General features: G+C 62.3%; 1 protein-coding gene across 35 annotated transcripts in view; it reads left to right on the top strand.

Annotated features, from left to right (window-relative positions):
• ANK2 (ankyrin 2) overlaps positions 1-19,612 on the top strand; it is a 304,698-nt gene extending 285,086 nt beyond the window's left edge. For 34 of the 35 annotated variants that reach the window (XM_036241837.1, XM_036241840.1, XM_036241838.1 and 31 more), the window contains 11 exons: positions 4,089-4,163; positions 6,448-6,579; positions 7,333-7,476; positions 8,860-9,079; positions 10,354-10,591; positions 12,766-12,858; positions 13,254-13,337; positions 13,435-13,599; positions 14,611-14,793; positions 15,891-15,982; positions 17,708-19,612. In XM_036241837.1, coding sequence (XP_036097730.1) covers positions 4,089-4,163; positions 6,448-6,579; positions 7,333-7,476; positions 8,860-9,079; positions 10,354-10,591; positions 12,766-12,858; positions 13,254-13,337; positions 13,435-13,599; positions 14,611-14,793; positions 15,891-15,982; positions 17,708-17,891 — 1,610 coding nt within the window. In that variant the 3' untranslated portion in view covers positions 17,892-19,612. The remainder of the gene's footprint in view (positions 1-4,088; positions 4,164-6,447; positions 6,580-7,332; positions 7,477-8,859; positions 9,080-10,353; positions 10,592-12,765; positions 12,859-13,253; positions 13,338-13,434; positions 13,600-14,610; positions 14,794-15,890; positions 15,983-17,707) is intronic. The other variant, XM_036241852.1, reaches the window with a different exon arrangement.
• Positions 19,613-27,976: the final 8,364 nt, after the last annotated feature.

Below are 27,976 nucleotides of genomic sequence, written 5' to 3'. Positions count from 1 at the left end.
AACCTTCGAGGAGCTGGAGCAGGAGGCCAAGCAGAGGAGAGACTGCAGGAAGGAACCCAGGCTGGAGGAGGCCTCGTCCTCGGAGCCGGACGCCGAGGGCTCTGCCGGCCTGGGGGGGCCACCGCACGCGGAGGGCGGGAGCGATGTCCCCGCCCTGGTGGCCGCCGACGGCAGGAAGGCCTCCTCGTCCTCGTCCTCGGAGAGCGAGCCGGAGCTGGGGCAGCTGAGGGCGGGCGCTGACCAGGGCCTCCTCCCGGAGCCCATCATCCACGTGCAGCCTCCGTCCCCGCTCCCGTCCAGCCTGGACTCCAGCTCCAGTCCCGAGGAAGCGCCGTTCCAGCCGGTCCCTTGCAAACAGTACACCTTCAAGATGGACGGGGACGCTCCGGACGAGGCCGGCCAGTCGGGAGGAGGAGGAAGAGAGTGTGAATCCCACCTGCCCGAAGACAGTCCTGCGGGTCCCTCGCAGGGCGCGGATCTGGCTGACGATGACGATGACGTAAGCAGGGATGCCGACCCACCCAACGTCTGTGCCGGCCGGGGGTGTGAGGCCGGGAGCCCCGGCGGCTCGGCCACGCCCGACTCCTCGGGTCCCCGGGGCCCCCCCGGTGCTGTGCGCCAGGAGGTGGCCCCTCAGGACCCTGGTGAGGACCCCGAAGGAGGTGACCTCCGCGTTTCTCAGGCGGCGTCTCCACAAGCCGACCACCCTCACGACGGCTCTTCGCCTCTGTCCCTCCTGCCTGACGGTCCAGCCCCTGAAGCAAAAGGGTCAGATGACGCCGCCGTCTCTCCATCTTCGACGACAAGAATGGAAGCCCCGGAAACCGAGCACGCTTCTGAGAGCGCCCCGGAGGACTGCCCCGGGCTCGACCCCTCCGCCCCCGCGGAGCCCGAGGAAGCCTGCGACCATCAGGTCATTAGCCCGTACGAGAACGTCCCTCCCCATTCCTTCTTCTCCAGCGAAGAAAGCAAAACCCCAGCAGACGTTCCGCCTCCTGCCGTGCGCCCTGAGCCTGGCAGGTCTCCCCTGGACAGCAGGGTGGTGGGCCGCGCCCCCGTGGGAACAGCTCCAAGTGACCCTGCTTCAGAGTCAAAGTCCTGTTTCGAGGGCCAGAGCGTGGACGTAGAACCCACCAGGGAGGGGACCCCGTGGGAGACGCGGCCAGACGGCGCCCCGGCCCCCGCCGAGCCCTCCCGGCCCGGCTCCCCCGCGGCCGTCAGCCAGCAGGCGAGCACGGTCCTCATCACCACCACGGACGTGGACTCGGAGTGCTGGAGTGAGATCCGCGAGGACGACGCGGCCTTCGAGGCCCGCGTGAAGGAGGAGGAGCAGAAGGTGTTCGGGTTGCTGGCGGACAGACAGTCGCAGGGCACGACCCCGGACACCACGCCTGCCCGGACCCCCACGGAAGAGGGGACCCCGACCAGCGAGCAGAACCCGTTTCTCTTCCAGGAGGGCAAGCTGTTCGAGATGACCCGGAGCGGCGCCATCGACATGACCAAACGGTCCTATGCCGACGAGAGTTTCCACTTTTTCCAAATTGGGCAGGAATCGGGGGAAGAGACTGTCTCTGAGGACGTGACAGGAGGGGGCGCGGCTGCTGAGGCCTCACCGCCGGAGACGCCGGCACGGCCCGCGGCCCTTTCGGAATCAAAGGACACGGACGAGGCCGACCTGCTCCCTGATGACCCGAGTGAGGAAGGAGAGGGGACCCCTGCTTCAGATGGTCACCTTCCCTCCCAGGACCCGCACCCCCTGCAGGGGGGCCATGTGCCTCCCCCGCCCAGTGAGAAGCAGGCGGGCCCCCCCTGCCCTGACTCCGCCCTCCAGGTTCCGTTGGACTTCTCCGCAGTCCCTGGGTCCGTGCACGCCGACCGGGACGACGACTCTCCCGACTCTTCCCCGGAGGAGCCGAAGTCAGTCATCGAGGTCCCCACTGCACCCACAGAAAGCCTGCCTCCTCCTGAGAGCAGGTCCAAGATCCCGGTCCCGACAGGGCCCCCCGCAGAGGAGGAGAGGGTGCCCCCCGAGGGGCTGCTGCCCAGCCCGGACGAGGCCAGGACAGAGCAGGACACTAAGCCCAGGTCTAGAATCCCCGTGAAGGCGCCCCCCCAAGGAGCCGCGCTGCAGCCTTCACCCCCAGACTCCTCCCTGCAGAAGACAGGGGCTCCCTGGGCACCGGACGCGCCGGGCACGGCCGCAGACCACGGAAGCAAATCTGAGTCCGAGGCCAGTCCCGCGGACTCCCAGGGCCTGTGCCCAGGGAAGGCGCCGGGCTGCCCCCAGACGGAGGCAGACGGCGCAGAGAGGACAGAGGAGCCCGCTGCCCAATCAGAGGACGCGGCCTCCAGGCCCAAGGTGTTTGCCTCGCGCCTGCCCGTGAAGAGCCGGGGAGCCTCGTCTTCCTGCAGGGGGGCCCGGGAGGGCCAGGAGCACTTCCTAGACCTTTACAGGGGCTCCATAGACTTCTTCCAGGAGATTAGCGACGAGGCCTCCAAGTTAGTGGACAGACTGACCCAGTCAGAGAGGGAGCAGGAGGCTGTTTCCGATGACGAGAGCAGCAGTGCCCTGGAGGTCTCAGTGGTCGAGCACTCGGTCCCTGAGGACGTCTTTGACGCCAGGCCCATCTGGGATGAGTCCATTGAGACTCTGATCGAGCGCATCCCCGATGAGAATGGCCATGACCGAGCTGAAGGTATTGCCGCCACGGGGACCCCATGCTTGCATGTCGCCGCGTGGCTCTGTCGTGTTCCATTCCGTGGTGTGTGTCTCATCCCCTTGCGCTCTCTGTGGTGCCGGTGTCTGTGTGTGCTTCCCTGTCCCTCCTGTCTGTGAAACGATCTCAAGATTGAGCAGTGAGAATGCGTGTGGATCCGTGAGCACACCTGGCCGTGGCCCCGTGGCCCCGTGGCCCCGTGGCCCCCGCCCCTCCGGCCGTGCACGCCAGGCCGCGCCCGCTTGGAGTTGTTGTGCTGCAGGCCCGGCTCGGCCCCGGCTACACCTCTGCTTTCACATCGTGGACGCTCGGTTCTTTTACGAGGGTCCACTGCGTGTCCTCACCTTCCTGTCCCTGACAATAACCCGCACTTGATTTTGTGATCATCAGGGAGCCATTTGCACGAGAAGATCTCACATATCATGAAATCCCAACTTTGTGGATCTGTTTTTGATTCAGAAAGGTTGGCGCTCAGACACGCTGGCAAGCGCTTTAACAAACGAGTGGAAGGTAACCCGCGCTCTCCTGACGGGGTGGGTGAGCGGGACGGCCCCGGTGCAAGGCAGCAGACAACAACCCAAACTTTGCATGATTCCGGTCGACGGCGAGGGGACAGTGGTTCGAGTCACAGGCATGGAAACCACAGAGGACTTGGAGCAGCAGCCTCCGAGCCTCCCACAGCTCTGCAGCAGGGACGATTCTCCTTGAATGTGCAGCCTGGGGAAGGTCGCAGTGCCCTGGTCGGAACCCTGCCCGTCAGTGAGTGGGGGAACCAGGAACACAGAAGCAGAGTTTGACTTACAAGGGCTCACTTACTAGTAAGCTGACGAAAACTCTGCCCAAAAGACGCACGTGCCTGCAGGCAGGCCCCTCCCCTCCCCCAGGGCCTCCAGGCCGAGGTGTCCTTTCTGGTCACACAAAGTCTCGGTCTCGTGTGAACCTTGGATGGAAGGGACCGGGGAGCCGGCAGTGAGGGGCGGTCCTGGCCGTCGGCTGCCTGTCTGCAGTCCGGCTGTTGATTTCTGTGTTCGGTGACCACAGCGACTGCTTTCTGGTGGGCAGTGTTCCCTCAGGTGGTTCAAAAGCAAAGTCTGAATATGGCTGGAAGTCGCCACCCACGTCAGTACGTGCAGGGGCTGGTCTTGTCGAAGGGATGTGGAAACGTGTGGTTTTCATGGTTTCTGGTAGACATCCGCCCCGTCCCCGCCGGAGACCAGGCAGACACCCCATCCACATGACTTCACACACAGTAGCTCCATTGTGCTGTCATCGGGCATTTGGACAAGCGACCTCCTGCCTGCGACGGTCCGCGCGGGGGGGTCCTCTCCTGCCGCAGACGGCCGTGGCCATTCTGTTCTTGACCTTCTGTAGATCAGCAGGATGAGCAGGAGCAGATGGAGGAGCGGCTGGCATGCATCGCTGACCACCTGGGCTTCAGCTGGACAGGTGAGCCGAGGGTGCCCCCTTTCCGCCACGCCTGAGCAACGCCTGGTATCAGCCCAGCGTCACTCACAGTGAGGACGGTCTCTCTTCCTGTGAGGAAGACCAGGGCCAGGGAGAAGTGGAATGAACCCCAGACTAGAAAACCCAGGTTGTCCTAGACCCGCCGAGAACCAGGGCCGGCCTCATACCGTCTCTGGGATTTAGGACAACGGAAGGTTGGATTGGGAGAGTCTAAGAACAAACCAGCCCTGCCCTGGCCAGTTTGGCTCAGCGGTTAGAGCGTCGGCCTGCGGTCCGGAGAGACCCGGGTTCGGTTCCCGCTAAGGGCACGTACCTCGGTTGCAGTTTGTCCCCGGCCCTGGTTGGTCGTGCGGGTGGCAGCCACTCGATGTGTCCCTTCACGTCGATGTTTCTCTCTCTCTCTCCCTTCCTCTCTCTCCCTCCCGCTCTATCTGTACAAAAAATAGAAAAAATATCCTCAGGTGAGGATTAAAAAAAAAAAGAATAAACCAGCCCCCCCCCCCCCAGGAGCTGTGGCACCTACACTTTGGGGAGAGTGCGGATTTTCAGAACCTCTGCTAGGTGTGGTCATAACGTGTAATTTGAGATTTGACCAGACGTGGTCTGTCGGGCATCTTCCGCGCGAACAGTGCTGAACTCGCCCTGGGTGAATGTTGAAACACCTGTGATGAGACGCACTCGCTCTCTGAGACACGGGCTGCCGCAGAGTAGAAATGTTCACACGTCTTCAATGACTTGTGAAGGAAAAGTGCGTTCTAAGGTCAGTGTGATCAGCTGGCCAGTCGCGGTCTACCTGTCACCTCCCCTGGACTGGCGTAGAAAGCCAGGCGGCCTGTCTCCGGCTTCGTCTGACTCCCTTCTGTATCACTCGCGGCTACTTGATCGAAACAAATGATGTAAAATTAATATTCGCCTCCTTTGAGTTCTGTAAAGATTCGGCGATGAAGCGGAGTCCGACAGACTTTAGCGAAGGTAATCAGTAACATGGACTCAATGACTGGAAGCCGGAAGGATAGCCGTTTTCTTTAGAAAGTCGTCGGATTCATTTAATTGAGGGGTTCAGGGGAAGGAGGGACAGCAAATACCCCAGTTGATGTATCAAATAGGCAACGTTCAGAATTTCTTAGTTGTGCCCCTTAAACGTGTGTGTATTAAATGCAGTATCTGTGGACTTACTGACAAGTGAGACCCCGAACCACACACGGAGCAGGAGAACGCAGGGCAGACCAGCCGCCCCCGCGCCTGGCCCTCGGGTGCGATTCAGAACTTCTCATCGTGCCCCATCATCACACACATATCTAGCTCATTGTTTCTAGCTGATTGTATAATAGAGAGAGAAACACCGATCGACTGCCTCCTGGCTGCCCCCAACCAGGGACTGAACCTGCAACCCGGGCTGTGCCCTGACCGGGATCGAACCTGCCACCTTTCGGAGCTCGGGACGAGGCCACAGCCAGCCAGGGCCCGAGCTCATTCTCTTAAATGGCTGTTTAATTCTGCTGCAGAGGGACCGGGGTTTGATCAGTGGTCTTTGCGGGCGGATGCTTAGTGTGTCCTGCGAATAACCACAAACGCTTGTGCCCTGGTGTATCTTTGTGAGTGTATCTAGAGGGCTCACACCTAGAAGTGGAGGTGCTGGCTAAAGGGTTTGTATAATTTTAATCTCGAAAGACATCGGCAAATCGCCCTCCAGAGAGGACCCCGCGTCGGCGCACACACTCCACGGAGTACAAGCGTCCACACAGACGCCAGCGCACAGGTCAAAGGACAACCCTCTGCCTCCTCCTCCAGGTCAAGTCTGTCTAGACCTTTATTCGTGTGACATCGACTCAGAGAAAGGAAGGTGTTCAGCACCATCACAGCCACAGACTGCATTTACCCAAGCGAAGACGGGACAGGGGCTCAGGGTACTCTAGGACACCGCTTGGTGATGATTCGGAGGAGAAATGGCCTGTTTCTCCTGTGCAGGTGGCGTGTTTTCCACGCTGTCGGTTACGAGTACGAGTCAGTACCAGTGGCCTCTCCTGCACTTTGGAATCAAACGAGACCGAGTTGTACTTGATCACTAGAGCCTAGACCTACTGTGCGCACTGTGCCCGTGGTTAATTCTATGCGCAGCTTGAAGGAAGTCTGTCCCCGGTGTCAGAAGGGTCACCGCTAATGGTAGAAAATAGTGACCCATCACTCGGCGGTGCAGACAGCGCGCCCTCCCCAGACCACAGCCGGGGACTGAGGTCACGTGGTCACAGGCGGGTCTGTCTTCCAGAGTTAGCGAGAGAGCTAGACTTCACGGAGGAGCAGATTCACCAGATCCGGGTGGAGAACCCCAACTCCCTGCAGGACCAGAGCCACGCGCTGCTGAAGTACTGGCTGGAGCGGGACGGGAAGCTCGCCACAGGTAGGCGCCCCGGGAGGACGGCTTTCCGACAGGTCACGCGGCGGGTGCCATCAGACCGAGCGCCGCGGCGAGCCCGCGAGCACACGCAGTGTCCCTGAACTGTGCCTGTGCCTGAGGCGCCCGGGCTGTGTTCCTGGGCCGGCTCCCCGCTGGGGAGGGCGTCCCAGGTCCCCTAACGACGGCAGGGGGCACCCCACTTTGCCGCGGTGCTTTGTTGGTGGCGACTGCGCGCCCACACTGTGTTCCTTTACGGGGCGAAGGAGAGCTCCTTCTAGTGCTTTGTGGTCTTCTGACCTCAGCAAACGAGGTGCACACCCACCCTCAGCGGGCTCACTGTCCGCTCCAGGCGTCTCTGCAGCTCCGCTCGAGGCCTCGTTACACCGGCCCACGCACCTGCCCCTCCCCCTCCGGGTGCAGTCGCAGGACTGGCCAGTACAAACAGAGGGCGCAGTCAGACTCACATTCTGGGTGGTCAGCAAAGACTTGTCTGAGAACCGCCCCCAGGCAGCGCGTGGACAGCTTATGCTAACAAGTCTGTGTCTGAAATCAGAAGTGATGGGGACCCGCCTGGTGCCCTGCAGGTCGGTTAGGCTCCGCCCACGCCGGTTCACGTTCCTGCTGCTCTCTCTCGTCTTCCCTCAGTTCACAACACCCTTGTTCCCTGCACACATGGCAAACTCTGGTAAGGCGGCTGAAAGGGGATTTTAACAGAGCCTCCCTCACACGCTGTGTGCGTCTCCTCCTTCTTCCCAGACATCAGTCTCATCGAGTGTCTCACCAAGATCAACCGGATGGATATTGTTCATCTCATGGAGACCAGCACGGAGCTCCTCCCGGAGCACCCCAGTCACAGCTACGCCGAGATGGAGCAGACCATCGCGCTGGACCACAGCGAAGGTCAGACCGTGTGTGCACACGTGTGTGCGGGCATGTGTGTGCACACGTGTGTGTATGCACAGGCACACGTGTGTGTATATGCACAGGAGCACATGTACGTGTGCATGTCTGTTCATGTGTGCACATGCACGTGTGCGCATGCATGCACATGTGTACGTGTGTTTGTGTACGTGTGTGCATACATGTGTGTGCACCCATATGTGTGTATGCACATGCACATATGTGCGTGCGTCTGCTCACGCACACATGTGTACGTGTGTATGTGTGTGCCTGCACACACACGTGCCTGTGTGCCTGTGTACATGTGTGTGGGCATGTGTGTGCATGTACATGTGTGCTTGTGTGCACATGTGTGCGTGCTTGTGTATGCATGTGCACTGCATGTGTGTGCATGTGTACGTTTGTGGATATAGCTTCTCCATCCGCATGGATTTCCGTTCCTTTTGGAAAGAGCCTCACAGCGGTCTCATCAGTCACCCCCAGTGCTGTGTGTCCTCGGGCTCATGCCCAGTACCTTCTGTTCCCACATGTGGGGTGTCCTTCCCTCTCAGTTCACTCGGGTTTCTGCTCAGGTAGGTCCTCAGGGCGCCCCCCAGAGCAGCCCGGTTGCCCTCACCTCTGCCTGGCCTCCTGCCCTCCTGCGCTCAGATCCCAGCCGCACTGCCCACGGCAGATGCTCAGTGAACGCATAGGTGAAGGTCGGTCACACCTCTGCCTCAGACTCAGTGACCCCGGTGACCCCGGTGTCCTGAAAGTCCCCCCTGGCCCACAGGACCCTCCGTACAAGGAGCTGGACCTCAGAGTGAGCAGTACCAGTGGGCGGCATGTGGTGAACGAGAGCGTGTGGGCTGCTGGCGTCACGTCACCCACTCACCACAGACTCTGGGCCTCCAGTCGAGGCTCATCACTCCTCCCCATGAGGACGTCACCCTCCACGTTTCCTTCCTAGAGTTTTCTATTTTAGTTTTATTTCTTTATTGATTTTAGAAAGACAGGAAGGGAGAGGGAGAGAGAGAGAGAGAACATCGACTGGCCGCCTCCTGCAGGCCCCCCACTGGGGATCGGGCCCACAACCTGGGCATGTGCCCTGACCGGGAACCAAACTGGTGACCTCCTGGTGCAGGGTCGATGCTCCAACACTGAGCCACACCAGCCGGGCACCTTCCTAGATTGTCGACCCTGGGCTGGGAGTTCCCGTGTGCACTGACCGGTGCCTGTGGCCTGGCCCCTCCGCATGTCCACAGACCCCTCCTTGCCCGAGGCCCCCACGGAACCCGCGTGTCTCCTTCAGCTTTGTAACCGTGGCCCATCCCTGGACTCCATGAACACCAGCTAACGTGGGTGAGCGTCAGGGACGCTCTCGACCCCGCTGTCCTCCCACAGGGTTCTCGGCGCTTCCGGGCGAGCTGCCCCCTCGGCACCCGGGCGTCCAGGAGCAGGCGGCGTCCAGAGGCGGCGAGTCCTGCAGCCACCCTCCCGTCGTCTCCGACGAGGACCTGTCTGTTGGCTACTCCGCCCTCCAGGACTGCGTCCCCCGCACGGACGGGGCCGGGCTGCCCGCCGAGCTCGTGCCCCAGACGCACCCGGAGCAGCAGGAGAGCCTGTGAGTCTCCAAGGACACGGCCCAGGGGAGGGGACGGGCGCCTGAGGGTCCCCGCTTCTCTCATCACCCCCAGATGCCAGGGAAGAGGCAGCACGTGAGAGACCGTGAGGGCACCTGCCTGTCTGCCTCTGGGGCTGAGCTTGCGGCGTGTCCCTGGGCCCCTGGGCCCGGGTCCTCTCCACACCTCTCAGTCGGGTGATGACGCGCCCCTAGTTCATGTCCGGGTCGAAGGTCCAGGACACAGCTATGAGAGTGTTGTTTAGACAGAATTTGTGGGACCACACAGGTCCCGTGGGGCCGCACCCCTCCCCTCCGCGGCTCTGGGGTGCCCGAGGGTTTGCAGGATGAGCAGAGTCAAGGGGGCGGCACCGCGGTGTCCACACAGCTGGGTGGCTCGTGATCATGGGTCCCCCGGGAACACAGACCTCACAGGGGGGGAGTGTGGCAGGCGGGTGTCCGGAGCCCCGTGCCCAGAGCTGGGGTTGGCGTCCGGGCCGCAAAGGCCAGGGAGCCGGTCCAGCAGCACCAGCCGCCTGGAGAGACACAGGCAGAGCAGGGAGGCTGGTCCCAGGAACCTGGGGACGGGGTGGGGCCTGCCTCCCAGGCCCTTTGTCGTTTGGCGACCTGTGTGCCGGGGTCACTGGGACTCGGGGTTCATGGGGAACTGGGAGATGGGAGAGGAGAGCAGGGCCCCGGACAGGCTGCACAGGGGCTCCCCGAGTGACAGAAAAAGGCAACACACCTCCAGGAGGGGGAGCACGCGGAGCGCGCTCCCTGGGACCCGAGATGAGAGAGGCTGGCGGCCGTCACCACCTGTCGGGGGGCGTCCGTGTCGGCGGCTCCTCCGGGCAAGGAGCACGGTTTCCCAGAAGCAAGAATCTTTCTACGTGTGTCGGCACAACCGCATTGACACGGGCTCATGTGCTGCTTTTTATGCGCTTGGCCCAAGTTTATTCCTGCTTCAAAGCCCGGTTCTCCCCGAGATCTGTTAGGGAGCCCTCCTCGACCTCCAGCGTCACCTCGCGTTAGACAGCTGTGGTGCCGGACCTGGGAGACGGGGTCCGGTGCCTCTGCCTCTGGGGGAGTGTCCCAGCCACACCCCGAGCGAGCTGCAGCTCCGCGCCGTCCTCACAGAAGCGTCACACTCCGTTTCTCGGCCAATTTGCAAAGCGGGTCTGAGTTTCTCGACGATGAGAGTGGGGTCCACGCCCCCCTCCGGGGCCCTTCACCAAGAACGGTGACCTGCCGGCTGTGACCTGGCGTTTCCGTTTCAGTGTGAAGACCCCGAGGACGGAAGGGCCGGACGCTGGCGAGGCCTGGGCAGCACCTGGCTGTCCCAGCAGGACCCCCGAGGAGGGCAGGCTGTACCTGCAGGCCCGCACCCCCCCGGAGCCGGCAGACACGCCCCTGGTGCAGGAGCCGGAGCCCCTGGAACTCAGGGACGGGGGTTCCCCGCGGAAAAACAGCCTCGTGATTGTGGAGTCCGCCGATGAAGACGCCGCTTTCCAGAAGGTGAGCAGGCTCCCTGCGCGTCCTGCCCGCAGGGAACCACAGACGGTCCCAGGGCATCAACGAACGAACCTGGGCCGTGTGAACCCCTCCAGCCTTGTTAACATCTGGGAGCCAGTGCATCTTTTTGTTTTAAATCCTCACCTGAGGATATTATTCCATTTATCTTAAGATAGAGTGCGAGGGGGAGAGAGGGAGAAACATCGATGTCAGAGAGACACCCCGACTGGTTGCCTCCCGCACGACCCTGACCAGGGCCGGGGACGGAACTACCACCGAGGTACGTGCCCTTGACCAGAACCAAACCCGAAACCCTGGTCCGCAGCCCGACGCTCGAACTGCCGAGCCCGACGGCCAGGATTGAACCAGTGAGTCTAGGAAGGACTGGTGCCGGGTTCTAGTCCCAGCTGCCTGAGCAGGAGCCGGGCTTTATCACTGGAAACACTTACGCTAAGAAAAATGAACATTGGCCCTGGCTAGAACGTTGGCCTGCGGTCCGGAGAGACCCGGGTTCGGTTCCCGCTAAGGGCACGTACCTCGGTTGCAGTTTGTCCCCGGCCTTGGTTGGTTGTGCGGGTGGCAGCCACTTGATGTGTCCCTTTCACGTCGATGTTTCTCTCTCTCTCTCCCTTCCTCTCTCTCCCTCCCACTCTATCTGTTCCAAAAATGGAAAAACGTCCTCGGGTGAGGATTAAAAAAGAAAGAAAATGAACATTGGGCGATACAGCATCCCTGCCGAGGCCTTTCCCCGTCAGTGACCCTCAGCCGGCAGTGCATTCCAGGGGTGACTTAGAAAAAGGACTTCTACCCAAGGTGCTGGCGCTGGCGGATGTCACCCCGGTTCAGGGGGCGCCCGCACTGCGGAAGGCTGAGGTCCGACCGGTTCCTCCCCTCACCACACACTGTGGGCCTGCTCCCCGCCAGAATCCCGAATTTCCTGAGTTTGGGGGTGAATGAGGGTGTGACCTTCAGAATCCAAAGCCTTCTGCATGTCCCAGGGTTTCGTAGCATCCGCGTCTGTCTGGCTGGGGTGAGTTAGAAGAATCAAACTTCGGGTGGAACCGGGATGCCCCGTGTGTTTGGGCTGAAGACCGACCTTTGCTGGTTCACCGGAGGGTGACGCTTGCCGCAGGCGTCACAGGAATCGTGCCTGCGGCGTCGGCAGTCCCCTGAGATCCGGGTTCATCCCAGGGATGGATGTGCTCCTTCCTGCTGCCTTAGCGCACGATTATCAGCTCCCTCGGATGGGCTGAGGCTGGAAAAACATTTCACAGGTCGTGTCTGGGCTCAAAGGGACCAGATTTAGCCCCAGAATCCATAAGCTAATTGAAGTACAGACTCGGAACAAGTATCTGGGTGATTCGTGTATGTGGTCTGTTCTCCGCATAGGAACAGATCCTGCTAAATCCCTCCTGCGTATTCCGGCCCAGCCCCCGTCTTGGTGAACACCTCGCACCTGACTGCCTCCGATGTAACCCTCCCCCGCCTGGGCATCGGAGTTCAGCCGGGCTCCTGGCAGACCCTATGTCTAGGGTCCCGAGCGTGTTTAATGCACAACGTATTCTAGATTTTACTCGTTTTTCTTTAGCAGAAAAGAATGTAGGAATACACGTGGCATTTTAAAATATGCTGAGAAAACGTAGCTGTCTTCTTTCTCTTTGAGTAACATTCCATGGGGAAAGAGTGATTTGGTATCTGGCCTCCGAGACGTGTGTTGTAACCGGAGGTTACGTCCTGGGTCCGTCCCTGGTCGCTGGCTGGGTCTCTGCGGAGGGCGCGTGGAACCCGGGCCCCAGGTGCAGCCCCGGCCGGACACGGCGGCAGGGAGTCGGGTCCTTCAGGAGTGTCTGCACGGGCGGCAGACTCTGCTGGAATTTGGGGTTCACCCCCAGCAGAAGCCCGAGAGTCGGGAGCCCCGCGTCTCACTGGTGAGGTGTCGGGAGCGTGAGCCCAGCAGGTCCCGGGGCTGGGGCTCTGCCGGGCTCCGTGGCTTCTCTCCGTGTGTGGATAGGCGGCCACGTTACCTGTGACGTCCGAGCCTCGTGGCCGTTGTTTGCGCCCTGCCGGCTCGTCCCCTGAGCTGAGTGAACAAAACCTCCGGGAACGCTCGTGAGCCGAGGCAGGGCCCGCGGCGGAGGTGCCCCTGGCGCCATAACCACCCTGTTCCCGACTTGCAGGAGCTCGCGGCCGAGCTGGGGGAGCTGGAGGTCAGCTCCGACGAGGAGGCGACCGTCACCACCAGGGTTGTCCGCCGGCGGGTGATCATTCAGGTACCAGCTGCTCAGAGACCGCACATCTGGGGTGGTGTCGCCCCAGCCCTGGTGGCCAGCCTGCGGCTGCGTGGCCCCAGGAAGCAGCCACGGGACCGTCTCGCGTGCTGCTGCCGAGGACACGGCACCGCGGCTGTGCCACAGGCCCCGGCAGCAGGGGCGCTGTGACCTGCCATCCCCCCTCCCCGCCTGCCGTGTCTGTGTGGCTTAGCTGACTCCGGTCCCGGCCCCCTGAGCACGGGGTCACCTGCCTTCCTTTCTGAGAACTTACCGTGGGAGGACCGAGCCCTGCGGCGCGGCTTCTCCGCCTCCTTAACCATCGGCCCTGCGCGCACGCTGGCCGGGGGCAGGCAGGCTCCGTCTGCCGCCCGCTCACGCCACCTGTTTCTCTGCAGGGAGACGACATGCCTGACATGCCCCCGGAAACTGTCACGGAAGAGAAGTACGTGGACGAGCACGGGCACACCGTGGTGAAGAAGGTAGGTCCCCACGTCCTCGCCGGCCATTCCTGCCTCGGGGTCGTCCGTGCTCGGCCCTGGTGCTCGGAGACAAGACGCACGACACCCTCTCTCCCAGGTCACCAGGAAAGTCATCAAGCGGTTCGTGTCCTCCGACGGCACCGAGAGGGAGGAGATCACCGTGCAGGGACAGCCCCAGGAACCTGTCCGCATCGAGGACGGCGACGGTTACTCCAAAGTCATAAAGCGCGTGGTGCTGAAGAGCGACACTGAGCAGTCAGAGGTGAGGCCACAGGGACGGCGGGGCTGACATCATGGAGCCTGCTGTGTGGCGTGGACGTGTGACGCGTGGACGTGTGGCGTGGGGTCCGATGTGAGACCCTGTGCCCTGCCCCGGACACAGCTCTGAGAGGCTCGGGTCCTCCCCCTGCTCTGCGAGCGTCCGGGCACCTGCAGGCGCACACTCACTGTCTGGGTCCCTTGGTGTCCGGTCAGCTCCCAGCGGACACAGAAGAGACCCAGTGTCAGGACTCGCCTGCAGGGGCGGAGTGACAGGAAGGCCCCCGTGGCATGTGGGGCCCCCCCAGGCAGATGCTGTGTTCAGAGCCCCAGTCAGCATCCTGGACAGCCCGCGTGGCTCTGCATCCCAGACTGAGGGCACCTTGGCTCAGACACGTGATGGTGCCCTGTCCCCCCCCCCGCTCCCTTCACCCCTGTTCCCCCCGCTCCCTTCACCCCTGTTCCCCCCGCTCCCTTCACCCCTGTTCCCCCCGCTCCCTTCACCCCTGTTCCCCCCGCTCCCTTCACCCCTGTTCCCCCCGCTCCCTTCACCCCTGTTCCCCCCGCTCCCTTCACCCCTGCTCCCCCCGCTCCCTTCACCCCTGTTCCCCCCGCTCCCTTCACCCCTGTTCCCCCTGCTCCCTTCACACCCTGACGGTTACTGGGCTGCATGGACGGGTCTCTGAAAACAGGCCTTGTTCCTCACGTCCTGGGGTGTTCCACCCTCGGGGCAGTTTTGTCTTCAAAATGCAAAGGCCACCATTCCACACGGGGCAGAAGCCGTGCGCGGGGTCCGGGCCGCACTGCCCGTCTGGCAGCGCCGCTGAGCGTGCGGAGTGACCTCACGTCGACTTGATTTGCTGACGCGAGGTTTACTCTCACTGCTTCTCTTCCGAAACCCTGTGTTCCGGAAGCTGGGACACAGCACGGTGGCCCTTGTGTGCTTGTTGCCCCGAGAAACGCATCGCTGTCCCCGGGGGCAGTCGAGCCTGCATCCGCGTCCTCCACCCACCAGGTGACCGTGTCTGAGCCCGGCGCCCCGAGCGAGGCCTCCCAGTTCCAGGCGGAGCCCGTGGAAGGCCGTCGAGTCAGCAAAGTTGTCAAGACCACGGTGGTGCGTGGAGAGAGGTTGGAGAAGCATCTGGGGGACCCCCGTCTCGCCTCTGATCTTCCCTCGGCCAAAGAAGACTTTGAACAGGTATAGCAGCTCCATGCGTCATGTTCGTAAAGAAAGGGTTCAGCGGGGTGCTCACAGGTGCAGAGCACCCCAGAGGGAGCTTCCTGGGGTGACAGCCTGGGAGGAGAAGTAGCGGCTCCTCAGCCACAGGTGCCCCTCCAGGTGACGGAGGCGCTCCCGCTGAGTCAGCTTCCGTCTCGGGCTCCGTGGCCAGAGGGGCGTGACGTGCGCCCCCCAGGGAGGGAGCGAGCGAGGCAGGCTGCGGCCCGGCTGTCGCGGGTGTTCCCGCGGTGCCCGCCGGGCGTTAAAGAGAATCCACAGACGTGGCCCCATAAACAGGACCAGCATTTGTCATTGAGCTCGGACTCCCAGCGGCTGGGAGATGGGCCCACGGTGACAGACACACAGTCCCTCACCGCGACCCCCAAATCCAGACACTCCGAAGCCAACACAGGCTGTGAGCCGCGGCTGATCGCAGGGGACTCCTCGGGGACGGACCCGGAGCCTTTCACCCCAGGGAACCACGTGCGTCGCTGTCGCTGTCGCTGTGTGAATGGCACCGATAGCATCCGGGACGTTAGAACACACGGAATGTACATCCCGTTGCCTTTCCACACCCAGAAGGGAAAACCGCCTGGTTCTGGATCACAGCCGCGGTTTCACTGGCGTCGGGGGGTGTGGGCACGTGTCCGCAGAGCACGCGTGGCCCCCGAGTTCAGTCGCAGGCGTGGCCTCCCCGCCTCTGCGTCGAGAGGCGCCCGGACGGTCGGGCAGGGATCAGCCTCCCTGAGACAGGTCTGCTCTCTCAGCTGGTGGCCGCGCACGGTCAGAAGTGGACGACCCGAGGCGCGTGGCCCGTTTTGTGTCTGGTCGTGTGGCTTGAGTCTCCCCGAGGGCGAGGGGAGGGGCGGGAAGCCGCCGGCGTGGAAGTTGGGGAGCAGCCTTGGTAGAGCGAGACGGTGCAGCTCCCACACAGACGGGGTGCACGTGGGACTCGCTGCTCGCTGCTCCCGAGTGGGTTTATTTATGCAGTTCCCGGTGTTTCTGTCCCCACGGGCTGCCCGACGCCGCTGCGGCCGCGGTGTGTGACGGTGCCCTGTCTCCTTCTCCCGCCTCAGGCTCTGAGTTACACAGGTAGCCACGCGCAAGTCCACGTTCCCAGCTTAGTGGAGAGCGAGATCCTGAAAGAGGACGGATCAGTAATTAAAAGGTTTGGGTTGGCATGGGCGCTGCTTTGCCACTAACAGCTTGAAAGTTTCCCAACTTAACAATGAGAAGGAGCCGCACACACGCTGAAGCCCCTGGGGGTCCAGCCCCCCAGGAGTCACACCGCTGGGGTCCTCTCAGTGCTTGGAAGTGACACTGAGGCCCGAGGACGGTGGGCACCTGTCCCACGGTCACCCCGGTTCCGTGAGGCCAGCCAGCGGGTGTCCACTGTGCAGTAGGTCGGAGCGCGCAGGGAGAGAAGCAGTTGCTCAGAAATCGCCGTGACCCGTGCTGGTGGCTCAGGCTCAGTACACGGCTCAGCGGGTCTGTGGTTCTGCACACGGTGCCGTGGTCCCGAGGGTGCCTGGCGATGCCGGAGCCGGCGCTCTGGTCAGTTCAGAAAGGTCTGCACACCCTGGTCGTGCCCGTGGGGCCTCGTGTGGGTGCCCGAGTGTCGGCCCTCAGGACCGGCGGTGTGGACGCTGGCGTGGTGCCTGGTCTCTTCCCGCGTGTCCCCGCCGCAGTGTGAGGACCACGTGTTCTCGGCCTCGCAGTAGAGTCATGTGCACCACAGTCCTCCTCGCGCTTCTTGTCCTGGGAGGGGCAGCGTGGTCCTTGGGCGACCGGAGGCAGCCGCAGACACGACAGTGCAGTGAGGGCCCCGCCCCGTGTCCCGCCCCGTGTCCCTCCCACAGCTCACAGGTGTTGTCCAGACAAGGAGGAGGCTTTGCACCCTCTGAACTCAGGGGTGTCCCTCCCTGTCCCTCAGGGAAATGAGGGAGCACAGCCTAGACTCACGACGTTTCCTGTCGGCTCCACCTCGAGACCAGCTCCCCTGAGTCCACAATGTGAGTCCCGCCAGGATGCAGACAGCCCGGTCCTGGTCACGGGCTCCGCTGTGTGTGCCTCACGGTGCCCTGGACGAGGCCCGTGGCTCCCGGGGCTCAGGAGTGAGCCCGGCCCCTGCCCGGGGACACACGAGCTCACAGCACACTGGTCACAAAGGGGGGAACACACCTCGGGGGGCCCGTGACAGGCACTCACCCTGACCCCGAAGCCACAGAGGCCCCTGCTGGCTCCTGGCAGGAATCGTGAGATATTTGCCTTCAGGGAGGAAAAAACAGGGACTCGAATAGTTAGAAAATCATGACCTGATTTCCACCTTTGGAAACAAATGTGACCTTTTATTCAAGAGGAACCGCGTCGTGCTGTCGATACAGAACAGCTCGTGTGGCGTGGAAGGAAGCGGGCGGGGGCCCGAGGTCCAGAGAGCCCAGAGCAACCTGGGCCGTGGTCAGAGGGCCCAGCGGCTGCACCGAGCGTGGGAGGCGGTGCTGAGAGCGGGCCCGAGAGCAGACTGCGGGTCCGGACACGGGTCCAGGCAGGGCTGGTAGGGCCGCCAGCCCCGCGCTGCAGGGTCCCCCGCGCTGCAGGGTCCCCCACGCTGCAGGGTTCCCCGTGAGGCGGTGTGAGCAGGGTCGCCGGCCCGGGCACAGGCCTGGACGCCTGGCCTCAGTGCATGTGGGGGCTGGAGGCGTGTCCGCTAGCCGGGCTGAGTGAACTAACCTCGTACGGAGACGGGCCAGTGCCAGGCAAAGCCCCTCCCAGGGTTGCGGCCGCAGCTGAGGAGCTTGTGATGCACTAAAGATGTTTCCGAGCCTGTCTGCATGAGCCTCCCTCCCGGGACCCCGGGCAGAGCGCCGGCCTAACCCCGTCCTGTCTCCCCCAGGACGACGCTCAGTAAGGCCAGCACCCAGAAGAGGGCCGCGGTGAAGGACCAGCGGGGGAGGCGTGTGCACCTGGAGCACTTGGAGGACGTGCCCGAGGCCCTGCAGCAGGACGACCTCCAGCGCGACCTCCGGCGGCTCCTGCGGCATTTCTGCGGCGACGACGCGGAGCGGGAGGCCCAGTGAGGCACCGCCGCTCGGCCAGAGGCCGCAGGGCACTCAGCTCCCAGTCTGCGGAGCGACCTGCCTGGCCCTCGCGCATCGGGTTACTTTGTCCCCGCCCCCTGCCACCGCAAGCTAATTTGTGACCAAAGAGAGCGCCCTTCGCCCTGGGCGCCGTGTCCTGACCCCTGGCATCCGGGCTGCCCTGGGAACCGGCCGCCCGGCGTCCTTCGCTTCTGCACGGCTTCACGGAAGCCGTCGATCCGGGGCTGTCTGCAGACCTGCCGTGCCCACCCCCTCGAGGGGCGTCTGGGCACAGCGGGCACAGAAAGTGCTTGGATGGACGCGTGCAACCCGCTGCCTGTCGTAACCACCTGGGCCCGGGACCCAAGGCCCCTGGAGACGGCTGACGCGGTCAGTTAGGATGCTGCTCCCACAATCCGAGGACAACACGGTTCTGCCGCCGAAGACGCCCTCAGACCTACCGGCCCGAGAACTCCACGCAGCTGCTGCCCTGGCCGAGGTCCGTGCTGCGCTGCCCGGAGCCGGGAGGCGCCCAGGGGCTAGCCGCCGCGTCCCGTCGCCTTCCGGCGTCGCCAGGCCTTCTGGAGTCCGGACGGGTTGGCAGGGCGTCTGCAAAGCTGCGACCTGGCGTTTCCCGGTCTCGCGGCTGCTTCCGCAAACCACGCTGTCTTACCGGCGGCCCTTCCTCGGCCGCTGCCGGCTCAGCCGTTGGACACGGCCCGCCCACGACACGCGGCTGAGCTCCGCGCCGGGTGGAGCGGTCCCTCCTCCCGTCCACGTCTCCGCTCACACCTGCATGTAGCATTTATGAACCCGAACCACAGCCGGGACCCTCTCTCCTCGCGTTGACGGTTGTCGTTCCTTCGACGCAGACCGAGCACTCACCTTCCGGCGAGGTCTGCGTGTCAGCGTGCAGGCGAGGTGGAGAAATCCTGACAAATTGGGTTTTTGTTAAAAAGCTCAGTTTATTTATTTGAAACCCGAACCCCCTCGAACACCACAAAGCGCATTCGCGCACCTCGCTGTCTCCGGAAGGGACCCCGGTCCTCTGAGCGGCGCCCGTGTCCCGCCCGTGTCTCTCCGTGGGGACGCCGTGTGGCTTTGTAATCACATGTATTCACAAGTATGTTCGTATAAACAGTTTGCATTTGGGGATCAGTTATTTGCTAAAGAAAAGTATATTCAACGGAGATCGAGTTCAAGAACAAACACCAGAGTCTGCCCTCCGGATGGGACGCTTCCCAGTCCAGATGGTCTTTCCCTGCGCCCGGCGCCCCCGACGCGGACACCGGCCGGCGGCCCTGCGGCACCTCGGGCAGCCTCGCCACAGGGCACTTCCTGGGGGTGTCCCACAGGCCACGTCTCCTCCCCCAGCACTTCCGGCCGTCGAGCAGGAAATAGGGCCCGTTCTTCGGCCGCCAGAGCGCGGGAGGCCGAGGAGAGACTTGGCGGACCTTCCCCGGAGCTCAAGGCGGCGTTTCTGTCCTGTGGTTCGTGCCGGCGGTGTCCCTGTGACGGCGTAATGGTTAGCCACCTTTCTTGATTTTGAATTTTGCTGTGTAATCAAAACACTTGAATACTGTGAGAAGAAGTGAGTTTTCAGTTGACGAATCAGCATCTTGTTCCCATGGTGATAACACTAATTGAATATATCTATGAGGGCATGTATCAGTTAATGGAAAAAATACAACACTAACCATACATAGCTGCAACGTGTACATGGCTGATTTAACTAAATAAAATGTACAAGTGTCCACGTGGCCGCGGTGATGTGTTCTTGTCCAGCGTCTGCTGCCCCGCGCGGCCGCGGCCTGAGGCGCCGGGGAGGTTCGGGGACGCGGGCGACAAGCTTGTCCAGCTGCCGTTTTACATCCGAGCTGTCAGCAGCCTGGACTCCGGTCCCTGCCCACAGCGCTGCTCTCGTCATCACGAAAGGGAGAAAAACAAAGATTTCCTTTTGGGATCCCTGGCAAAGGGGAAACAGGACCTGGGGTGGGGGTTGAGGGTGCAGAGCGGGCCCCTCAACTCTGTCCTCAGGCCCTGCTCTCAGGGGACACCCATGCGCACCCCCCAGTTCACTCCGCAGTCTTTGAGTCTCCTTCGATATACACGTGAGCACCAGGACTTAACATCTTAGGGTCACAGGAAGCCTCATCTTAACCAGGGTCAGTGCGCGGGGTGTCGGGCAACCAGGCCCGTGGGCGCGGTTGGTGCTTTGGGACGAAGGGAAACCGGCAAGACCACCCTGTGGATGAGAAAAACTGTGAAAATACCGAACCCCTTTGAAACAGGAATGTGGAGATTAGTCCCCGAGGGAGAGAGGAAGCCGGGGTGCGCAGGGCTGGAGCCGGAGGGCGGGGTGCGATGTGGGACCAGGGCGCGTCCATCCGCCCCATTCAGACCCGGGCCAGGACCCTGGGAGTCCTCAGCCACCGGACAGACCTACTGCCCTCAGTTCCAGACACGGCTTCCGACCGTGAGGGTGAAGGGGCCTCGTCATTCCCGACAACCTGCTTCCCAGCACACCTGTGCCGGTGACCAGGCGGAGCACCTGCGACAGGCTCGCCACGGGCTCCCCCCGACTCTGGGAGGGGAGGGGCTGGAGGGGGAACCGGCCCAGGGACCAGTGAGCTGACCGGCCTGCTGTGCAGGGAAGCAGCAGGTTGGGGTGCTCGGGCGCTGGGAAGGGTCCAGGACCCTGCTGCCTTGGTCTCCAGCCCACTGTCCTTGGGTGACACCCTTCCACAGGGATGGGGATCTGGGAAGGAGCGTGTCTCCCCGAGGTCTGTGAGCTGCTCTGCAAATCAGTGGAGCCCAAGGAGGGGCAGGGACCTGCCCGCAGAGCTGCCAGCCTGCGCTCGGCCTGCTGTCTGAGGTCTGCCCGGCGGGCTGGCCCCTCCCCTGCGAGGTTGCCCCTGGGCCCGGGTGGATGGCGTGAGAGGAAGCCCAACTGCAGGAAACCCGCCTGGTGCTGGAGGAGGGCGTTGGCTGAGCTCCCGACACACACGGCCTGGAATTAGGGCAAAACCCCTCCAAGGAGATAACCAGGGAGGAAATAGTTGTAGGAAAACGTCACCTAGTTTTATGTGAGTGAATGTAGAAATCTGAATAGAAGAGTCGACTTTGTTTAAATGGGAATAACTAAAAATTACCACAGAGGAGATAGCAAAGTGACCCCTGTGTGAGGGGAGCACCCACTCCAGCGGGGTCTGAATAAGACAAAGGCGTCGGGAGGCGATGGTGGCCGGGCAGGAGCTGGGACGCCCCTCTCCTCCCGCCCTGGGACATCGGTGCGCCTGGCCGGGCCCTCGGGTGTGACTGGAGCCTCAGCCCGGCCCGGGGGTAAGACGGTGGGATTTCCTGGTCTCCGTGACCTCATGAACCGCCCCTGACAGTGAACCTCCTCTGACCTACCCATGTTGCCCTGGGGTTCTGTTTCCCCGGAGAACACGGATGAACATGGATGAACACGGGTGAGTGCACCAGCAACGCCATGCTGGGGGGCTGGGGCGGTGCCCACAGATTCAACACGAGGAAGGTCTGGGTGTGTACAGCCCAGGCTGCTGTCCGTACCCGGGGAATTCCCACACCCCTGACTGCCCCCAAAACGGGACAGAATGCACCCAGAAACATTGAAGAGGGCAATGTGATTTGATGCACAATTAAAAATGTACAACTATGACCGTCGTTTCGCGGTGCACACGCGGCCGTCACACAGCTGTGGAGGTGAGTCCTCGTGTCGAAAGGCCGCAGGACGGGCACGTGGTTTCCCCTCTGGTGTCAGGAGGCCTTTGGTGAGGCGTAGCCCGTTCCGGAGTTCCACGCCCTTTGAGAAAAGTGTACTCCTCCTTAAAGGAGGACGAGATACGTGTATCCGATGCCCCCGGCCGCGGGGCTTGGCCGCGTCAGCCCGGCCTGTGCAATGGTGGCGCGGGCCTGGCCCAGCCCGGTGCACAGAGCGCCCTGCCCTCAGCGCCCTGCAGGCCGTTCACGAACGAAGGTGCGGTCTGCATGAGGCCGAGCGTTAGCCCAGCTCGGGGACTGGGCCCTTACACACCGGTGGGGTGGAAATCACAGAAAGGCCATTATCTCCAGAAACGTGTGCACAGCGGTTGCCTGGGCAGCTCTTCCTGGGGGTTTATTGTCTCCATGTGAGAGGAAAAGGTGGCACCTTTAGAAAAACGATGGTAAATAAAAACTGGAGCCCAATGTTGTGCCTCTGGTGGGTGTGAGTGAACAGGCAGGTCCGGAAGGGTGCTCACGCCGCTTACAACGCGTCCGTGCGGCGTGGCCGTGTGGCCGTCGCCGTGGTTCTGGGTCTGCACGGGGACCCTGGCCGGCACGGCAGCCTGCTGTGCTCCTTCCTTTCTAGAAGCACCTGCTGCTTGAGAGGGAGCCGGCCCGGTTGTTGGGAGATCATCAAACCAGGTAGAAACGGGCTTGGTACCAGCTCTTGGGACTACCTGAGCCACACTTCCAATAGTTTCAGACAAATGGAGAAGTACCGTAAAAGGGAAACTTTGTGAACACTAAAAAACTATATATGATTTAGATGAAACACTGTAACTGCTCGTAGACATAAGCAGTAAAGATACTTGAGAGTTTCAGCTCTCACTTTGTCATAGACACGCTGCCTGGTGGGGGAGCCCCTACAACAACTGCGTCATGTCCCCAGCCCACCACTAGGGTGCAGCAGAGGACGGGGCGCGGCAACCGCCTGGGGCCCAACAGTCCAGGGGGACCCCCAGCACAGAGGTTGGGAATTTCCTAGATCCTGACTGTGCCCTGACATGGGGCTGGGTTTCGGGTGACGCTGGGCCTTTGCCAGTCCCCACACCCACACTGTCCACAGATCCAAGTGTGAGTCTTGTTACAACAGAACCACTGAAAGTTTAACTATCAAAGAAAATCCATTTAAGCCAAAATCTGCTAATACTATTCTAGTCTTTCTTTTTCTTTTTTTTTTTTTTTAATCCTCATCCGAGGACATTTTTTCATTTTTTGTTCAGATAGAGTGGGAGGGAGAGAGAGGAAGGGAGAGAGAGAGAAACATCGACGTGAAAGGGACACATCGAGTGGCTGCCACCCGCACGACCAACCAGGGCCGGGGACAAACTGCAACCGAGGTGCGTGCCCTTAGCGGGAACCGAACCCGGGTCTCTCTGTCTCTCTGGACCGCAGGCGGACGCTCCAACCGCTGAGCCAAACCGGCCAGGGCCTATTCTAGTCTTTCAAAGTCACTGCCAGTTCCTGAGCTTGTCTCCCGGCCAGGGCTGGTCTCAGTACTCTGTGGTCTGACGTGCCCAGGGTGCTCCCGACCCGGTGAGCAGAGGGAGCCGGCCCCGCGCCCGGCTGGAGTGGGCGGCCGCGCTCTGTCCTGCGGGCCTGTGGCGGGTCAGCCACGGCTGCACCGTGACTGCGTCCGGCTGGGCGGCGAGCTCTGTCCTTACAGGGGTTGCCGTGTGGGGGCTTCAGGACACCCCACCACATGCTGCAGCCCGGCCGTTCGCACCGGCAGCGTCATTACACCCACAGTTCCGACGTGGTGTCCCCCCCCCCCCGTTCGATCAGTTGATGGTTGGTAACTACTTCCCAGTTAAAGTTGGATCCACCCCACCCTGTCTGGAAACTCCTTGTTGCTTGGGGGCTCCTCCGTGGAAGACACCTTGCTGACCTGAGCCTCGCTGGCCCCCAGGGTGCCCAGGGCTCACCAGGTGCGCTGGGTGCGGCCTCCTCGGCCTCCTGCTCAGTCCTTTGCTGTGTTTGGTTTTAAACTGTCTTTGGGTCTGTTTCCATCCATCTTCGGTGGTTTGGGTGAAATAGCTTCTAAAGCGATATATCTATTTACATGATTTCAGAGAGGAAGGGAGCGGGAGAGAGACCATCAGGGGCTGCCTCCTGCGTGCCCCCTGCGGGGGTCGAGCCCACAACCTGGGCCTAAAACCGGTGACTCCTGGTGCACAGGTGGACACGCCCCCGCTGGGCCAGGGCTGCCTTTTCCTTTACAGAGACGTACGGAGTCGACGTCCTCAGGCTGCTCGGACCCCCCACAACCTTCCACAGGTGAGACTCCCTGGTCGACCGTGTCTGAGGGCATCCTCCTCCCCGGTCCTTCGGTCTCCGAGAGGCGACGCTCGTGCTTCCGGACTACAAATCTGCTTAAATGTTTCCAGCCTGACTCAAAGCACGTTCCACTAGACTCTGCCGATCCCCTGAAATACACCCCGTGTCTCTACCTTTTCAGACCCACATTTTCAACCGACCGTCCTGCCAGGTGGTGCGGAGCCTGGGGAGGTGCCAGGCCGACCCGAGGGAGGGAGGGAGGGAGTCCCCGTGGGGAGGCACGCTGTGGAAAGCCTGGGGTGCAGGCTGTGGACGTGCGTGTCCCGTGTCGGCATGTGCGTCAGGGCAGGTGTCTGATCGGGAAGTGCTGGGTCTGGGGGGTCGAGGGTTCGGACGGGAGACAGACAGCTGCAGTGTGGTCTCGGAATCGGGGGGTCGAGGGTTCGGATGGGAGACAGACAGCTGCAGTGTGGTCTCGGAATCGGGTCCTAACAAACACTGGACAGAGAAGCCCCTGATGCCGTTATCAAAGCCAAACTTTTCTCTGGCAAATAGAATATAACGTGGGAACAATGGGATTCTTGAAAAATTAAGCAGAAACTCGTATTTAAAAATGTGCTTGGACATGGGATTTATATGCAGCTGAAACTTGTACACAAGCGTGAGAGTGTTAGCAGACAACAGACAACTGGGCCACGTCCACGTCACCCGCTGAGACTGAAACCCGCCCGGCGGCCTGTGAGGGGCCCCTAGGACCCGGGAGGCCCTTCGCTTTGCCTGTGCCCTCCTTGTCCCAGACCCGCAGCCTCTGAGCCCCCCGAGCTGTCCATCTGCCGGACGGGATGCCACACAGTCCCCGAGTGCGCGACCAAAGCCGCTCGAGCCTCCGATGTTTTCATCGAGTTTGTGTTTTTAACCAGTACATGGAACAGTTGTTGTGTGTGAAGGAGCAACTCTGCAAACACATGTGCATGACTGTGCTTTCGGAAACCTGGGAGGGCGGAGTGTGCGCACCTGTGTGTCTGTGTGTGTGTGCCTGTGTGTGTGCCTGTGTGTGTGTGACTGTGTGCGCGCCTGTGTGTCTGTGTGTGCGTGCCTGTGTGTGTGTCTGTGTGTGCGTGACTGTGTGTGTGACTGAGTGTGAATGCATGTGTGCGAGTGTGTGTGTGGCTGGGCTGGGCCTGCACTGCCCCCTCTCCCTGACCTCATCGGCCATCCCTGGCCAGCCACCCTGCTGCTCCCTCTCCCTCGGCCCAGCCCCCGGGGCTGCTGGGTCAGGGAGGGGCTGCGGTGCCCTCACAGCCGCCCTCTGCGCGGCCCCGGCAGCGCCTCCCGCCCAGGGCTCTTGTGCACCTTGCTCTGTTTCTGTCCGGACGACGGGCCTCACGCAGCTCACGGCGTCACATCTTCGGGCCTGAGCCAGGCTACCGCCGCCTGCCCCATTCCAGAGGTCACCTGCTGACCTTCGCCAGTGGCCTCCTCGAAGCTGCACCCGCTAGCTGGGGAGCAACGGGGTCCACAGGACACCAGCAGTCTCTGCAAGAGCCCAGGCCTGGCTCTGCACCCTGTTAGGTTCCTGCAAAGTGAGTGATGAGCGAGGGCCCTTAACCCAGCTTCCCAGACTCAGCCTGTCTGGTGGCCGGCAGGGGCTCGAGCTTGTGCAAGAGCTGTGGGCTGACTGAGCAGGGAAAGGTCCTTTAGCACCTGAGACACATCACACTCACTCCCACTCACTCATGCTCACACACACACACTCACAGGCTCTCACACTCACACACACTCAGGCTCTCACACACACACGTACTCACAGGCTCTCACACTCACACATACTCACACGCTCTCACATGCATGTACTCACAGGCTCTCACACTCACACATACTCACAGGCTGTCACACTCACAGATACTCACAGGCTCTCACACTCACACACACTCACAGGCTCTCACACACACACGTACTCACAGGCTCTCACACTCACACGCTCTCACATGCATGTACTCACAGGCTGTCACACTCACAGGTATTCACACGCTCTCTCACACATACTCACAGGCTCACACATACACACGCGTACTCACACCGTGGGGGAAGAGGTAACTGCCACCGCCGAGCAGGTCCGATTCTTTCCGGAGCTACGGTGTGGCCCTCCAGGGGGACCGTCTCGCGATGTCCTCGCCTCTCCTGGCCTTTACTGAGGAGCTAATGCAGCTCCTTCCTTCGGGGCAGGGAGTGGGCTTGATCGCAGACTGAGCTGCGAGGTTTCAAAAGCAAGACTCGGGTTTCAGGAGGGCACAGACCTCTGACGCCTCCATGGGCTCCGGGAACAAGGCCTGTGGCCTCGTCGGGGCCTGGGGTGGGGGCCCCACCGTCCCCAGAGCACCTGTGAGTCCTGATCAGACGGAACCCGGGGAGAGCTGCCGGCCTCTGGCCTGGGTCTGGGCCTGGTGCTGGGCACCAGCCCTGGTGTTGACGGGTCAGTGTTGGGGTCGACCTGAGTGAAGAGCAGAGCTGGGGGGCCTGTGCGGTGGGCGAGGACGGGGGACAGGAGGCCTCTGTGGGCACCCACTGTCCCCCTCAGCTCTACGTCAGGGAGGCCCGCCCTGCACCCTGACTTCCCTAAGTGATCAAGGGGTCTGTCGTGGGAACGAGGCCACTTCTGGATCCCCCCGAGGACGGGCTGGTGCCGAAGGTGCCACCGGGTGCAGAGAGGGTTTGAAGTGTCCGTCTCAGGCCCCATCTCGGACCTCCGGGGACGGGCAAGGGGCCATAGAAACACAGGGTTCGGAGCTCCGGGCTGGTGAACACGGGAGATGTGGGGAGATGTGGGGAGATGTGGGGAGAGGGCTGCCTGGAGGCCCTGGAAGCCCCGCCCCTCCCCCCACACCTGTCCTGTGCACCAACCCCGGGGGCTGTTCCTGGGCGCAGTCCTCTCACGGGAACTGTGCGGGGTACAGTGCGTGTGGGGACCCCCGTCTGGTGAGAGGCTGGTGCGGGGAGGTCAGCACTGAGGCGGGTCACCAGGGAGGGAGCAGGTGGGCGGTGGGCGGGGCGGGGCCCTGACAGGGGGCCCCGGGGCCGCGAAGGGAAGTACCTCACATCTGCAGGAGCGTCTCCCTGGTCTCTGCAGAGCAGAGGAAGCTCCTCGCGAGGGCGACCTGACTCCAGAGTTAGGACGCGAGCCCAGGGGTCCGCCTGAGCAGAGACCAGGCGGGCTCCCTGCCCCCGCCCGCCCCTGCCCCGCCCCCGCCCCGCCCCTGCGCTGTCCCGGTGTGTCCCTCTCCGCTGGACTGGCCCCTCTGCCTGTGGCCTCGGTTCTTCACTCAGCTTCTGCGGCAGGGCAGCTGGGGCTGCTGGTCCCGCCAGGTGACCGGAATGGACAGGGAGGCGCCGGCTGCGGAGTCCTTGGCAGGCAGTGGGCTTCAGGGCTCACAGGGCAGACGGAGCCTGTTGTGCTCACGACTAAGACCTACCGCCAGGGACCAAAGGCCAATGTGGAGAGCAGTGCGTCCCTGGTGTTTACAAGCTGCCCGGCGGGGGGAAGACACCTGCCCAGGGAAGTAGCTGCTCCGGGGGAAGGACGGACAGCTCAGGACCTGGGCTGAAGCGGCCGTGTCTATGTGAGCAGATCCGGGCGTTCTATTTTCAAGTACTGTTGAATTCAGATAGAAGAAAAACTATAATTGATCAAGGGAGGAATTTACTCGACTGTGAGACCACTGGTTTCAGGGCCAGTGACAGACACAGTTCTCGGGGCAGACAAGTTCGGAGGCGATGGTCAGACTCGGGCGGAATCTGCCTCGGGGGCAAGGGACCCGACTGGGCTCTGCAGCTCCCGCGTGTCCGGATTCGTGCCCGACGTGACCACCGCGAGCCGCTGCTGGGAGCACCCGCCCTGGTTCTGCGTGGAAGCGAGAGTTCTGGCCGTCCCCTCGTTCCTGGGCTGGCCTGTGTGGTGTGGCCGCTGTCCCCGCGGTCCGTCAGGGGCCGCAGGCGTCCAGGAGACGTCTGTGTGGACAACGATT

Source organism: Molossus molossus, unplaced genomic scaffold, assembly GCF_014108415.1.
Source record: "Molossus molossus isolate mMolMol1 unplaced genomic scaffold, mMolMol1.p scaffold_m16_p_4, whole genome shotgun sequence".
NCBI classification, from domain to species: Eukaryota; Metazoa; Chordata; class Mammalia; order Chiroptera; family Molossidae; genus Molossus; species Molossus molossus.
Note: the sequence above shows the minus strand (reverse complement) of the source record. Positions and strands in the feature narration are given on the sequence as shown.